Source organism: Marmota monax, unplaced genomic scaffold (genome assembly GCF_021218885.2).
Source record: "Marmota monax isolate L192 unplaced genomic scaffold, Marmota_monax_Labrador192_F-V1.1 WCK01_AAM20220418_F8-fsc00130, whole genome shotgun sequence".
NCBI lineage: Eukaryota > Metazoa > Chordata > Mammalia > Rodentia > Sciuridae > Marmota > Marmota monax.
The window spans coordinates 1,960,746-1,975,498 of NW_026693244.1; the positions used below are offsets into that span (position 1 = coordinate 1,960,746).

Below are 14,753 nucleotides of genomic sequence, written 5' to 3' on the forward strand. Positions count from 1 at the left end.
CATTTATTTCAAAAAAGAAAAGTACATTTATCTCTAGGCCTGGGTTTCATCTCTAGCAATAATAATTATAATAATAATAAAGTATACTTATGATCAACTTTGCAATACAGTCCATTTAACTAAGCTCAAGCTATTCTGGTTAGAGCCTTCAGAACTTGCGAATGTTTAACTATTATTAACATGAAAAATCTTTGGTCAGATATTTAGCCTAATAGTTTAAATACACTGATAGTAACAGAAATGGAGGGACAGTTGTCTAAATTGGAATCTGTGTCTATAAAAATAAACTTTTTAAGATAACTTTTTTACTACAATCATTTATTTATTTATTTATTTATTATTTATTGGTACTGGAAATTGAACCCATGGGTGCTAACCACTGAGCCACATCCCCAGCCCTTTTTATTTTTATTTTATTGCTTAGAGCCTCAGTAAATTGCTGAGACTGGCCTTGATCTTGCAAACCTCCTGCCTTAGCCTCACCAGTTGCTGGGATTACAGGAGCATACCACCACACCCAGCTTATAATAGTTCTAAATTTACAAAAACGTTACAAAAATTGTCTATGTACTTCTTCCTGTTTCCCCTTAAACATGTTGCCTTACTGCAGTACATCTATCACAACTAAGAAGACAGTATTGTCACAGTATTCCTAATACCATGTTTTATTGGAATTTTACTAGATTTTCTCTAATAATCATTCTCTATACAGGGAGTCTTCCTAAATCATAGTACAATGTCCTCCTCATGAACACAAAAAATAATAATATTTTTGTTTTCCAACAGTTAATGCTTGGGTGTGACTATGCAGTAAAACATACTAAAGTATTGGAAGACTCATGTAAATAAACCCTGAATGGAGCAGCAACAACTATAGACAGAAGTATTTTGTGTTATCTGCATAAGTCCAAGAATGATGTTGCCTATGGTAACATGACATAGTTTTCTATGACAAACACCTCCTTGGAAACTCCTAAGAAAGAAAGTAATATAACTTGGATTTACACGGTGGATCCTAGTATTTGTACTCTTGGAAATTTAAATTGTGTAAAAAATGCTTTTCAAAATGTGTACAGTGGAGGGGCTGGGATTGTGGCTCAGTGGTAGAGCGCTCACCTAGCACGTGTGAGGCACTGGGTTCGATCCTCAGCACCACATAAAAATAAATAAAATAAAGGTATTGTGCCCAACTACAGATATATATATATGTATGTATTTTAATGTGTACAGTAGAGTTAGTTTTGAGGCTTGCCTAGTTAACAGTTTTTTGTTTTTATGAATCACTGGCAGGGAAACTTGAATAACAAGCAGAAAATGGAATATCTTAAGTTTGTTTTGTTCTCCTGGCCTGTGTGGGATCAGCTTTGGGCATTCTGTATCCTTAGCCCACAGAACAACCCCCATGTATTGTAATAATCAAGTATTCATCATTTCCCAAATACCATCACTTCTATTTGAAATGATTTAGTTCTCTCAACATCTTATCTTTATATATTAGTGCTTTCATCTTTTATTTAAAAAGCAGGGCTGAGGTATAGTACAGTGGTAGACTATGTGCTTACCACTCATCCCCAGCACCAAGCAAACAAACAACAATATTATAATTTAAATAAGTGGAAGAGAATAGGATAGAGGTCTATCCAGAAAAATAAGTCCTGATATAGCCAATTTTACCCTCTCTTTAACCCAGGAAAACTTTCAGTATAATCTAAACCTTCTTGCATAGATAATTTTAAAGTCTATTATCATGGCACTGGAGTTTCAGAAATAGTTATCATATGGAACTTCTATCAGTGTCCATTGTGTGGCTTGACATTTCCTTTAATTCTGATAACTCCAGGTTTCATTGTCTAAAATACTTTTATGAAACATCAAAACTTCTAAATTTTAGACTCATGGTATATTAGCTAGATTAGCTAAGATCCAATTATTTATTAGTACACATATAATGGTGTGCTTTTAAAAAGATGGATCCTCCTTTTTTTGGATTTGAAGACCCTATGAAAATCTGATTTAAGCCATGAGTACCCCTTCTACAAAAATGCAAACACCCTCAAGTACCCAGAATTATACACGGTGTTCTAAAGGCTCATGGACCCCTTGATATCCAGACTATAATGACTCCAAAGTTAAGAACTCCTGACATATAACAATCTCCTTCTGGATATTGATTATTGGCTAGAAGTTTCACAAGGAAGTAATTTGGTGTCTTAATCACATTCATTAAAATATATAGTATTCTTCAAACAGGATTTTTTATTGCTTTTGATGATTGTTCTTTTTGCAGGCATAGTTCTCTTATCTTAGTATCATATGCTTACCAGGTATTCATGGTACAGTTCTCCACAATTCTCATTATTTCTTACATTATTTTTTCCCTCTTTTGTGTGTATGGTGTGTGGGGGGATGCTGGGGATTTACCTCAGAAGTGCTCTACCACTGAGCTATACTCCCATCCATCTTTCTTTATTTATTTTTTTATTTTTAGACAGGGTCTTAGTAAGGCTAGCCTTGAACTTGCATCTTCCTGCCTTAGTCTCTCAAGTTGCTGGGATTACAGGTTACCACTGCGACCAGCTTCTTACATTATTTTGATCCTTTGAGATACCTACTTTAATGCTGGAAAATATTTTTAATTTGATATTATGACATTATTATGTTCACTCATGTGTCAAATAGCCCAAATGTCATAATATACATCATGTTCACCAGTTTGGTGTCTTTCACTTGAAACAGTAGACTGTATTCAATTCTGGAAGTTTTGCCGAATCTCATCCATGAGCACAGTTTGTGTCATATGATGAATAGTGTTTGGTACAATCCTTTGCTTGGTCATCTCTTCATGAGATTATCTTTGAAAAATCTTTTTGTCTATTCATTCTTTTAAATGTCATGTAATATTTTAAGAACTTTTTAGTAATCTTATTTAGAGTCAATGATCACTACTTTGGTTTTTTGTAGGCACAGATCCATATATTGACAGCTTAAATAATAAGTTTAAAACCTTTTGTTCTGACAAAATGGATGGTAATGAATAAGAAAAACCATAATTTTTATGTTCAGTAATACTGCTGACATCTGATAAATGTATAGTGAATAATAAATTTGCCATATGTATTCAGTACATCAGTTTTAGGACATGGTAGTTCACCATCTGAGTTCTCCACTGTGACAGATGTAATGACCAGAAGAAATCATTTGAGTTTGTCACAGCAATATTTAAATATGTTAGCAGGAACGTCCAGTTTTCAAACATGCAGATACGCTAGTTCAATGTGTCTGCTAGCTCATTTTTCAGGAGTTGAGTTTCATTCATATTTTCTTGAGTTTACACTGCAAGGTGGGTAATTTTGAAGATAACAACCAAGAGGAGATATCACAGGTATCTGTTCCTATTTCCTGATTTTATTGTGGTTTGGGCTCTCAGTAATCACTGGCCTTTGGAACTTCTGTAGAATAGAAGAAAATGCCTTTACTAATGTCCATTGTGGTGCCTTTGTTAGGTTGTGCATTAAGAGCAGTAATGAGCATGCCTGTAATCCCAGGAATTCAGGAGGCTGAGATAGGCTGAGGAAAGAGGATTACAAATTCAAGGTCAGCCTGGGCAATTTAGGTAGACCCTGTCTTGGAATAGAATTAAAAGGAAAAAAAAAAAAAGCGTTGGGGATATAGTTCAGTCATAGAGTGTTTTCCTAGCATGAATAAAGGCTGTGGGTTCAATCCCCAGTACTATGTTTTTTGAAAAACAACATAATGAGTTTTGAACTATAAAGATAATTTTTTTAAGGAAACATTAGGCTTCTTAACTAAACATGAGAGGGACAAACCATCAGAAAAACTTGGAATTATGTGATTTGAAATAATCTATAAGCTTGATCAAAAGACTAATAGTGCATCTTGGTGGTTTTTTGTTTGTTTGTTTTAGTTGTAGTTGGACACAATACCTTTATTTTATTTATTTTTATGTGGTGCTGAGGATCGAACCCAGGGCTTCGCACATGTGAGGCGAGCTTAAATGGTATTCTTCAGAGGGGCACACTGGTGTTATGACAAGAACACTGGATTAGCCTCCCATGGTGTCACGTACCAGTAGTCCCACTACTCTGGAGGTTGAGGCAGGAGGATCACAAGTTCAAGGTCACCTGAGCAATTTAGCAAGATCCTGTCTCAAAATAAAAAATAAAAAGGACTGGGGATGTAGCTCAGTAGTACAGTACCCAATTCTCAGTGCAAAAAAAAAAAAGAAGAGAAGAAAGAAAGAATACTAGATTTAAAAGCATCTGTACTTTGTGGGTCTACCTGTATAACTTTTGGCAAGTTATCTGACCACTTTGACCATCTTATTTTTCTTATTCATAAAATGGAACAACAGTGATTTTCTTATCTACTTACTTCATTTTGGGGGAAATTAAATAAATATGTGGAAAAGTACTTAGAAAAGCATAAGTATTTGAAGTATTCTCTTAAAAAATTTTATTTTGAAGTATTCTTATAATCATGCTTATGTATAATTCAATCCTTTGGGGATTAAAATTGGGGGAAAAATTTCATGAGGCAGTTCTATGAAGCAGTTCAGTGGGTGTCCAAAGAAGACCTGAGGAAGGTGATTGGAAACCGTCAGGGCTGTAGCTGTGTTTGGTTTGTCTTGATGATTACTCCCTACTTAGAAGTCTGATTCCTGAAGCAAGATCAGAAATGAGCAGTTTAGAGTATTGGGAATGGTGAAGGATTAGGATTAGATGTAGAGAAATACATTAACATTAACACTAAGGAGTAAATACTTGGAAGAAGCCAAAGACAAGCATGGTCATACCTGAACAGGCAGACTGAGAGGCCAAGAATGAAAGCCAAGAATACCGAGCATGGACTGTGTGCCAGGCAGTGTGCACAGTGCTTTGAATCCATTCATTCATTTTATCCTCGCGGTACTTTCTGAAGCAAGTACTATTATTTTCTCCATTTTCCTGTTCTTGTCATTCTCATTCTGTGCACTAGAGGCAGCACTGTTGCACATGGTCTGAATTGAGTCTCCTGTGTATATACTCCTGTTGGTTTGGTCTTCTTTCTCCTTCATTATTAAATGGTATTCTAATAATAATATGCAAAGAATTGTTTTATCTAGTTTTCTCACTGTGTAGGTTGACATAGAAGTTGAGGTAAAGTAAGCTGCTTATCAGCAATCTTGTGGCATCTGCAGTGGCCTTACCACCCTAGGTCCAGCTCCTTCACACAGTCACAGTTTATGACTTTTTAACGTCAGACATGCTTTCTTTCAGAATCTTTTCCTCAATTTTATTTGTTATTTTATATATATACAAGCACAACATTTATGTATACATAGAATAAATGCTAATAACTAACATTAGAAACCAAAATGTGAATCTACATAATATTTATTTCTATTTGGGAATATGCTTATTTCTATTATTTGCTTATTGCATTTTCTACGTGTATTGTTTTTTAAATAATTAGAAAAGTATATTTTAGAAAAATGCTCAGTTGTTCAGTTGCCAGATGTAGTGGCACACACCTGTAATCCCAGCTACTCGGAGACTGAGGCAGGAGGATCACAAGTTCAAGGCCAGTCTCAGCAACTTAACAAGACTCTGTCTCAAAATAAAAAATTTTAAAAAATTGAAAAGGGCTGAGAATGTAGCTCAGTGGTAGAGCACTTGCCTAGCAAGAGTAAGGTTCTAGCTACTATCCCTTGGGGTAAAGCAGAATCATTGATTAACTACTGTGACTGTATTGTAGGCTAGAGTTCAAAAAAAAAGAAAAGTTACTGTATCTGGAATGTTTCGAGTTTAGCTTGAGGCCATAAAATGCAAAAATTTTAAAAATGAAAAGCATGATATTGTTAAGTAAAATGACAAAGATTAAATGTTAAGTATTCAAAGAAGACTGAGTAGTAGAGAGGTGATTTTAGGCTGGAGGCTGAGGGCAGGTCATGAGAGTAAGAGAAACTATCTGAGAGTTGTTTCAGTTTGGGAAGCATTTTTCCCATAGTTTCATTCACTTCACAAGTGTTTATTGAGCTCCTCCTATTTTTTGTGTATGTGCTAGGAAAAGGTACACTCCCTAACCTTCTTAGCATTTGAATTGGAAAAAGTACTTTTATTGATTTTCATCTAAAAAGAAGCAATTTATTTTTTTCTTTTATTTATATATGACAGCGGAATGCATTACAATTCTTATTACACATATAGAGCACCATTTTTCATATCTCTGGTTGTATAGAAAGTATTTTCACACCAATTCGTGTCTTCATACATGTACTTTGTTTTTTTTTTTTTATACATGTACTTTGGATAATAATGATCATCACTTTCCACCATCATTTCTAACCCCATGCCCCCTTCCTTCTCCTCCAACCCTATGCTCCCTCTCCCTATCCCACTATGAATCAGCCTCCTTATATCAAAGAAAACATTTGGCATTTGGTTTTTTGGGATTGGCTAACTTCACTTAGCATTATCTTTAAAAAGGAGCAATTTAAATAAGAAGTGCTTAGTTAGGAAGGTATAACTAGTTTGGAGACAAGCCTGTGAATTTAATTTGTAGTATTCAAGATTTCTCCAAATTATCTGTTCATATATCCTTTAAATGGTGGTGGGAAACTGACCTGTTGAACAGCAGGGCTGTTGTGAAGAGTAATAATAAAGCTAAAGTGTTATTCATATCCTCTTTTTTAAAAATATTTTTTAGTTGTTGATGGACCTTTATTTATTTATTAATCTATATGTGGTGCTGAGACTTGAACCCAGTGCCTCACACATGCTAGGCAAGCGCTCTACCACTGAGCCACAACCTCAGCCCTCATAAACTCTTTATTACTACTATTACTTTCAGTGATTGCTAGATATGTATGAAGTTAAAATTGTGATTTTTGTGGGAGGAGATGGTATTGGAGATTTAACCTAGGGGCAATTTACTACTGAGCCACATTCCCAGCCCTTTTTATTTTTTATTTTGAGACAGAGTCTCACTAAGTTGCTAGGGCATTGCTAAATTGCAGAGACTGGCCTTGAACTTGCAACCTTCTGTCAGCCTCCCAAACCACTGGGATTATACGTTTGCACCAATGCACCCAACTGTAACTGATTTTTTAACCATCTATTTATGGCAAAGTCTAGTAGATAGTAGCCTCCCCCCCCCCCCAGTTCTTGCTCTCTTACATTAATTTCTCCATTATGCCTGAATTTTAGGGGTAGATCAAACAGATGAGGATATGGAATGACTGCTACTAAATCAGTAGTGGATCAGACAGCCACAGTCAGTTCTTTTGAGGCCTGTCCTTTTTCCTGAACACAGTACACTTACTGATTTCAGCAGTCGCCTTTTCTTTGAGTTGGGATTTGCTATCATGAAAATAATACTTAGTTGGAGCCACTAAAAGCAACCAGTCACTTTATTGGGACAATAACTTGCAATACTTTGGCCTTTAAATACAGTAAAAGTTCACGTGACTTTTTATTTTAGTTCAGTTTCTGTCATTTTGCTCCAGCTCTCAGTGCAGAGTATAAATTGACAGGTTAATCTGTGGCCTCAAGTCATCTGTTTAAAAGTCTGAAGTGGAATATATTTTTGGCATCTTATTGTCCATTTAAAAGATAATAAAGAAAAATCTCATGCCTAGACAATTTTCTTCCTCTTAGGAACTTCTGTCCAGGGCTGGGATTGTGGCTCAATGGTAGAGTGCTTGCCAAGCACATGGAGGGGCATTGGATTGAATCCCCAGCACCACATAAAAAACTAAATAAACAAAACACAGGTTATTGTATCCATCTACAACTAAAAATATTAGGGGAAGGAAAAAAAAAAAAAACTTCTAACCAAACAGGAATCTAAGTTTACTTTGTTTTCTAGGCTTTAATTTTTTTTTTAATTTTTTATTGTTGGCTGTTCAAAACATTACATAGTTCTTGATATATCATATTTCACAATTTGATTCAAGTGGGTTATGAGCTCCCATTTTTACCCCATATACAGATTGCAGAATCACATCAGTTACACATCCATTGATTTACATATTGCCATACTAGTGTCTGTTGTATTCTGCTGCCTTTCCTATCCTCTACTATCCCCCCTCCCCTCCCCTCCCCTCTTCTCTCTCTGCCCCCTCTACTGACATTCGTTTGTCCCCCTTATATTATTTTTCCCCTTCCCCTCACTTCCTCTTGTATGTACTTTTGTATAACTCTGAGGGTCTCCTTCCATTTCCATGCATTTTCCCTTCTCTCTCCCTTTCCCTCCCACCTCTCATCCCTGTTTAATGTTAATCTTCTTCTCATGCTCTTCGACCCTACTCTGTTCTTAGTTACTCTCCTTATATCAAAGAAGACATTTGGCATTTGTTTTTTAGGGATTGGCTAGCTTCACTTAGCATAATCTGCTCTAATGCCATCCATTTCCCTGTAAATTCTATGATTTTGTCATTTTTTAATGCAGAGTAATACTCCGCGCCTGCGAGGGAGACTTTGCAACCATACAAGACCAATATAAATATATAGGGGGAAAATTCTAGGCTTTAATTTTGAAGGCATTTCCTGCACCAGATGTGTTCTAAAACTTGTTGAAGTATCATCTGCAAAATCATTTGTAGTTGGGTTACTTTGGGAGAGGGGTTTGTTGTTGTTTTGTTTTTTCTTTATAAATTATTCAGTTTTATCTAGGAGGTATTTTAGTATCAATAGCTATCATGGCCCATAAACTATTTTCAACACCTTCAAATTGATCCTACTGAAAAGTACCTTTTTGGGGGGTGGGGTACAGGGAGGTATGGAGAATTGTACCCAGGGGAGCTTTACCACTGACCTACATCCACAGCTCTTTTTATTTTAAAACAGAATCTCACTATGTTGCTGAGGCTGCCCTCAAATTTGCAATCCTTGGGCCTCAGCCTCTCAAATCATTGGGATTACAGGAGTATGTCACCACATCCCGCCTATATAAAGTAGCTGTTAAAGTTATTTAAATTATAATTTAAAAACTGGTTTTTAGCTGTTTTGACTTCAGGCCCCATCAGACTACTAGATCCCAAATCTTGCTTTCTGTGTGGACATACACAGTGTCTGACTGTGGATGTCTTTGTCTTGAGAATTTAGTTGTTTGCTACAAATTGAGCCTTTGAATTCTTTAGGTTCTTTGCCCTCCTCATTTGAAAACTATTCAGATGATGTTGCCCAAAGGGCTCAGAGAGAAACAGCATGACTGACTTTTGGGAAATTAGTAAGCAGTAGGGCTATTTTTAGCTCTTACTCCTTGCAAACATTTCCTTTTGTTCTTTAGAAGACATTGTTGATCTATTCATTCATCAGCTGTGCCCCCCCCCCAAACACACACACATAACAACAAGACTTCAGGGTAGAATAAGCCCTCTCTACTCTGTGCAGCATAACTGTATTGATTCCTATTTTATCCAATTTTGACTCTAACTCATAAGTTACTCATTTGTTTGCATTTTTCTGGATACTGAATAGCATCCCCCCAATACACCACACAGACACACACTTTTGTTGTTATTTGGGGTTGATTTGACTGAAAAATATTCCCACAAGCAGGGTATATAAAGTTTATGGTTTTGTCATACTGTATGGTGATAACCTATGGTGTGATTTACCATTATTTGCTCTGTTAGTACCTATATTAATAAATGTATAAAATTATGCAGTTAGTAGTGCAGAATCCCAGCTCTCAGGGTATATGCCTGGGGTATGAAGGCTGGCTTCTATGTCTCAGTCTTATGTTTGATCTTTCAGAAGTCTTCCAGTGTTCGAAAGAAGCCCACTGAAACTTCACTTTAATTCTTCATATAAGGGGGAAGTTTGATGTTAGACTTTTCTGTTTTAGATCTCTTCTAAGGGGACTTAGTCATTTTGCATATTTTAATTTAACACTTCTCTTTCCACTTTTCCCTAAGAGAGAGATGCACTGTAGCATTTGTGGTAAATATTATAGGTTATAGAGTCAAATCACCTATTTCAAAGCCTTGTTCTGCTGTTAATCTCTATGTACCTCAGTTGCCTTATCTCAAAAATGAAGATAATGGTACTGCTTCATACAGTTGTTTGGGGATTTACATCAGATAATCCATGTAAAGAGCCTAACCTAATGCCCGACTTAGTAAAGTCTCAATGCATGTTGGTTGTAATAATTATTGTATAACATCATTTTATCTGTAATATAGGGTATAATCTTAGAATACCAGAATGAGGCAAAGTACTCCATTTCTAGGGACCCTTGCCTCTGTCCCTGTAAGCATTTTTTATTGGAATGTCCTCAACAGAGGTGGCCTAGTTCCAGAGCCTAGTGAATTTGGTTTCCCTTAGCCCTCCAGTATTTGCAGCTCTTCATATCTAGAATCAGCACAATTATAATAGGAAGTCAAGCAAAACGTGTTTTTGCATAAAGAGGGGAAGGCAGAATGTGTGATGGCGTTCTGACATCTGTGCTTCTGCCCTGGGCCAAAAGCAGAATGGTTGTTTGCTGCTGATTTGGAATCCCATCTGCTGCCTTCTCAGTGCTTAGGTCCCTCTTCTTGTCCCCCCATGTAGAGCCCAGGGATGATGAAGTCTGGAAAAGAAGGTTGAAATATAAGACATGAAAAGGAAAGTGAGATAGAGGTTTGGGAGAAGATGCGCAGAATGACAGACCCCCACTCTACCGATGACCCACTCATGGCAATGCTGTCTTTCTCTGCCAGTGACAGTTTTACAAGTGTGCTGTAGACAGTGTGAAGGACACGCTAGCCTGAAAAAATAAATAAAAACAAAGGGGGGGGGGGGCTAGCCTGTTCCAGTACAGCTCCATCTTTGTGCTTGAGAGCTTTTCTGACCTCTGATTCAAGTATTTATTAAACTAAGCTTTTTAAAACTCTTTTAAACATTTTTATTTTTAAGCTCTTAGCCCAGGCCTTATATTTTTACAATGGGTACTTTGACTTTTGAATATATTCTTTCTGTTTTCTTAACAGCATTTAACTCACCCCACTGCCAACTAATTTATATACTATCTCCCACTGAAGTAACTTCTTATTTTGAGGTATCATCTTCTGCCCATCCTGAGAGGTCCCAGTCAGGCTGTCCACAACATGATTATCTTAGAACCACTGATTTCAAGGGTAGGACACAAAGCATCACACACACACACACACATACACACACACACACAGTGTCAGTCGAGAATGTTGTAACTTAACTCTTTAATGACTTAAGCTTGAGTTAGCTAACAGTAGAGTGATGAGTTCCCCAGAAAGGCATGTATTGAGTAAACACAAGTAAGCAACTTATGTTTACACAAGGAGCTAAGGAGATTACTTGTCTTATGATATCTTTATTTTTAATGGAAAATTCTTTGAAACTATATTTTTATTTTCAAAATTTAACGTTTGCTTTTAACTTAGACCTATTTTTTTTTTCCTGCTTAGGATTTCCTAGTGATTGTTCCAAGTTTGTCTATAGTTGAAACGAATGGAATAATACTTTAATATGGAGTATTCAGAGGCTGTTTTTCATGTTGTTTGGCTACTGTATTTTTACTTCAGTTTGAGGTTATTTCAACACTTCATTCACAAACACAGTTGGCTCTGATTTTACCTTAAGTTTTAGTGTTCCTTAATTATAATTCATTGCATATGTAGTTTTTATGCTAGGCTTTAAAAAGTACCTCTGTTTGCATTCTAGACTGAGTTTGCACGATTTAGTGGAACAAATGTGGAAACTGACTTTGTAGAGGTACCATCACAAATGCTTGAAAATTGGGTGTGGGACATTGATTCCCTCCGAAGATTGTCAAAACATTATAAAGACGGAAGCCCTATTACAGATGATCTGCTTGAAAAGCTTGTTGCTTCTAGACTGGTCAACACAGGTATGAGTTGTTATTTTAGAAAAGGAAAATAAATGAGAATAGCTTAATGTAGAATTCTTGGCCTCTTCTTCTGTAGGACTTATGTTCCCTTTTATATTGATGGTATCCTGAGGGTGCTAATATGCAGAGAGAGAACTCTAAATATATTGGAAGAGGAAATCATGGGATTATCTGGGGCGGGGGAAACAATCTCCTTTTAAATCTTAAATTCATTAAGATATCTTGGTCCATTTGATGATATGTACTACTGGAATCAGTGTTTGAAATCTCAGATCTTGTAATGTTAGAACACATAGTTCTCTCTTTTCCAAAATATGGTTAAACATTCTTACATGTAGGTCTTCTGACCCTCCGCCAAATTGTTTTGAGCAAAGTTGATCAGTCCCTCCATACCAATACATCGCTGGACGCCGCAAGCGAATATGCCAAATATTGCACAGAAATTCTAGGTGTTGCAGCTACTCCAGGTATGTAAATCCTGTAACTTGAGTTTATTTTGCTTGTGAAGGAAGTGTAGGGCATACTCCTCACACTGCAGGGGAGGTGAAGTTATTCAAAAAAAGCTAAATTTATTTATTTCTATAATAATCAGGCCATGACTTTCAGATGAGCATACTGTGTCCCTGTGAGTTACCCTGTCCAGATGTGCTCAAAGGAAAGGTGGCTCCAGATTCACAGCATTTTAGTGTAATCAGGCATGAGCAATTGGCCTCCACCCAGGAGCTGAGAGAGCCATTCGCATTTGGCAGCACCAGTCTGGCTTCTCCTTCCCTGTATGTACCCTGACTTCCCTCTGATTTTCAGTAAGAAATTGGCAGAGGGGTGTTTTTAGAGAGAAACTTGAATTTCTGCTTTGTTTCTGATTCTGAGTTCAATTAAGGCACTGGACTCACTGATAGTTTCTAACGTGAAACATGGGATTTGTTAGAGGATATGTGAGTTTGTGTGTCTATGTGTCTGTGTGTTGGTTTTGTTTTTGTGGTGCTGGGGATTGAACCCAGGGCCTCATGCATGCTAGGTGAGTACCTAGTCCCTATGTGTTTATGTTTTAAGCCAGTATATAGATGTACTTTGATATGTAGTAAGATGACTTTTTTTCACCTAGGAAATTGTTACTAAAATGAATCAGCCACATTTATGGAGATAATAAAGATAAGAACAGTCATTTGAGTCATTCTAGCCTCCTCACTTCCTGTGGTGATCTGTTTAGAGTAAACCATAGAGCAACTTTGTGCCTCCAGACACTTTAACAAAATCCTTCTTAAAGTAGTCCTTAAGATAGACTGACTCGGTAAAGCTTTTTTCACTTTATAAGAGTTCTTTTTCAGACAACTTAAAACAAGTACCATTTTATTCTGAGACATTTTAGACATTAAAAGGTATGGCATGGCAACCGGGTGCCTGTAATCCCAGCAGTTAAGGAGGTTGAGGTAGGAGGATCATGAATTTAAAGCCAGACTCAGCAAAAAGCAAGGCACTAAGCAACTCAGTGAGACCCTGTCTCTAAATAAAATACAATAGGGCTGGGGAGGTTGCTCAGAGGTCCAATGGCCCTTAGTTCAATTCCCAATACCCAAAAAAAAAAAAAAAAAGGTGTGGCAAAGGGCGACAGGTATAGGTCAGTGAATAGAGAGCTTATTGCGTGTGCAAGGCCCTGGGTTCCATCCCCCCACCACACACACACACACACACACACACACAAATGTAAAAAGTAGCATTAACATTAGAGTATTTTTAAGACACATAGGTTTCTATATCTAAGGAATAAGAAAGGGTTGAGCAAGAGGTGGGTGTGGACAAAGCCCCTGAAACTATTGTTAGGCATTCCAGAGCTTGGGTGAAACCAGCTCTAAGGTTGATCCATTGATAGGAGAGAAGTTTGTAAACATCTTGGCCAAGGGCACACTTAAACCCAGGAGTACTAGAGGTGAGATCTTATCATTCACTCTCTCCTCCCACAGCTGGACTCCCCAAAGGGAAACTTGAGCTGGCTGAAACCTGGTAATTAACCCTTTTATCACATTGATTGAAATGTATCTTCTTTTTTTAAAGGCACAAATATGCCAGCTACTTTTGGACATTTGGCCGGGGGATATGATGGCCAATATTATGGATATCTCTGGAGTGAAGTGTTTTCCATGGACATGTTTTACAGCTGTTTTAAAAAAGAAGGGATAATGAATCCAGAGGTATTGTGTTTTTCTTTTTCGTTTTGTAATTTTTTAGTTGCCCTTGCTTCTTTAAATTCTAGTACAAAATGTTTATGACATCTAGACTTTACAGCAAGAGGTATGGTAACAGCTTTTAACTTTAAGGTCTTGCATCTTCCCAAATCATCATACATCATTAAGTTACAGTGTACAAGTGATTAACTCTAATTCTATAGGTTTTAAAAAAAAACCTACTGCATTTTCTTGCTTATTAACATTCCAATATATTGCATAATTAAAAACTCAAAGCCTTGTTTATGCATCTGAGAATTTATAGCTGCTAGTTTTGACATGTGCTTTACAGTATTTTTGTTTTATAGAAGGTTGGGAAAGAAAGGTAAACTTCTTGGTAATGTAAATGGTCTCCCTTTGTTTTGATATTCTTTACAAACTTTCTTTGTACATTTTCTGTGGGAGGCACCCTTTTTCTGTGGCTGGCGTACTCCACCTACTACACAGTTTGTGACCTAAATGCCTTTAGGTAACTGAAGCTGCTTCATTAGCCTGAGCTGTTCCATCCTATGCTTAGTGAGTTGACTGCCAGGTGGCTGCCAGCCAAACCTTCCTGTGTTACAGCCCCCTGGCCTCATGCTTACTGAAGACTCAGCTGTCAGATTATTTCTAAGGCTGAAATATTTTCCAGTATGTTTTTAAATTCTGTTTATTCATAAATCA

At 36.8% G+C, this 14,753-nt stretch overlaps 1 protein-coding gene across 4 annotated transcripts in view; it reads left to right on the top strand.

Moving 5' to 3' along the window:
- Nln (neurolysin) overlaps positions 1-14,753 on the top strand; it is a 101,883-nt gene that overhangs the window by 74,372 nt on the left and 12,758 nt on the right. For 3 of the 4 annotated variants that reach the window (XM_046456142.2, XM_058583072.1, XM_058583071.1), the window contains exons 10-12: positions 11,682-11,868; positions 12,207-12,335; positions 13,921-14,057. In XM_046456142.2, the coding sequence (XP_046312098.1) occupies positions 11,682-11,868; positions 12,207-12,335; positions 13,921-14,057 (453 nt within the window). The remainder of the gene's footprint in view (positions 1-11,681; positions 11,869-12,206; positions 12,336-13,920; positions 14,058-14,753) is intronic. The other variant, XM_058583073.1, reaches the window with a different exon arrangement.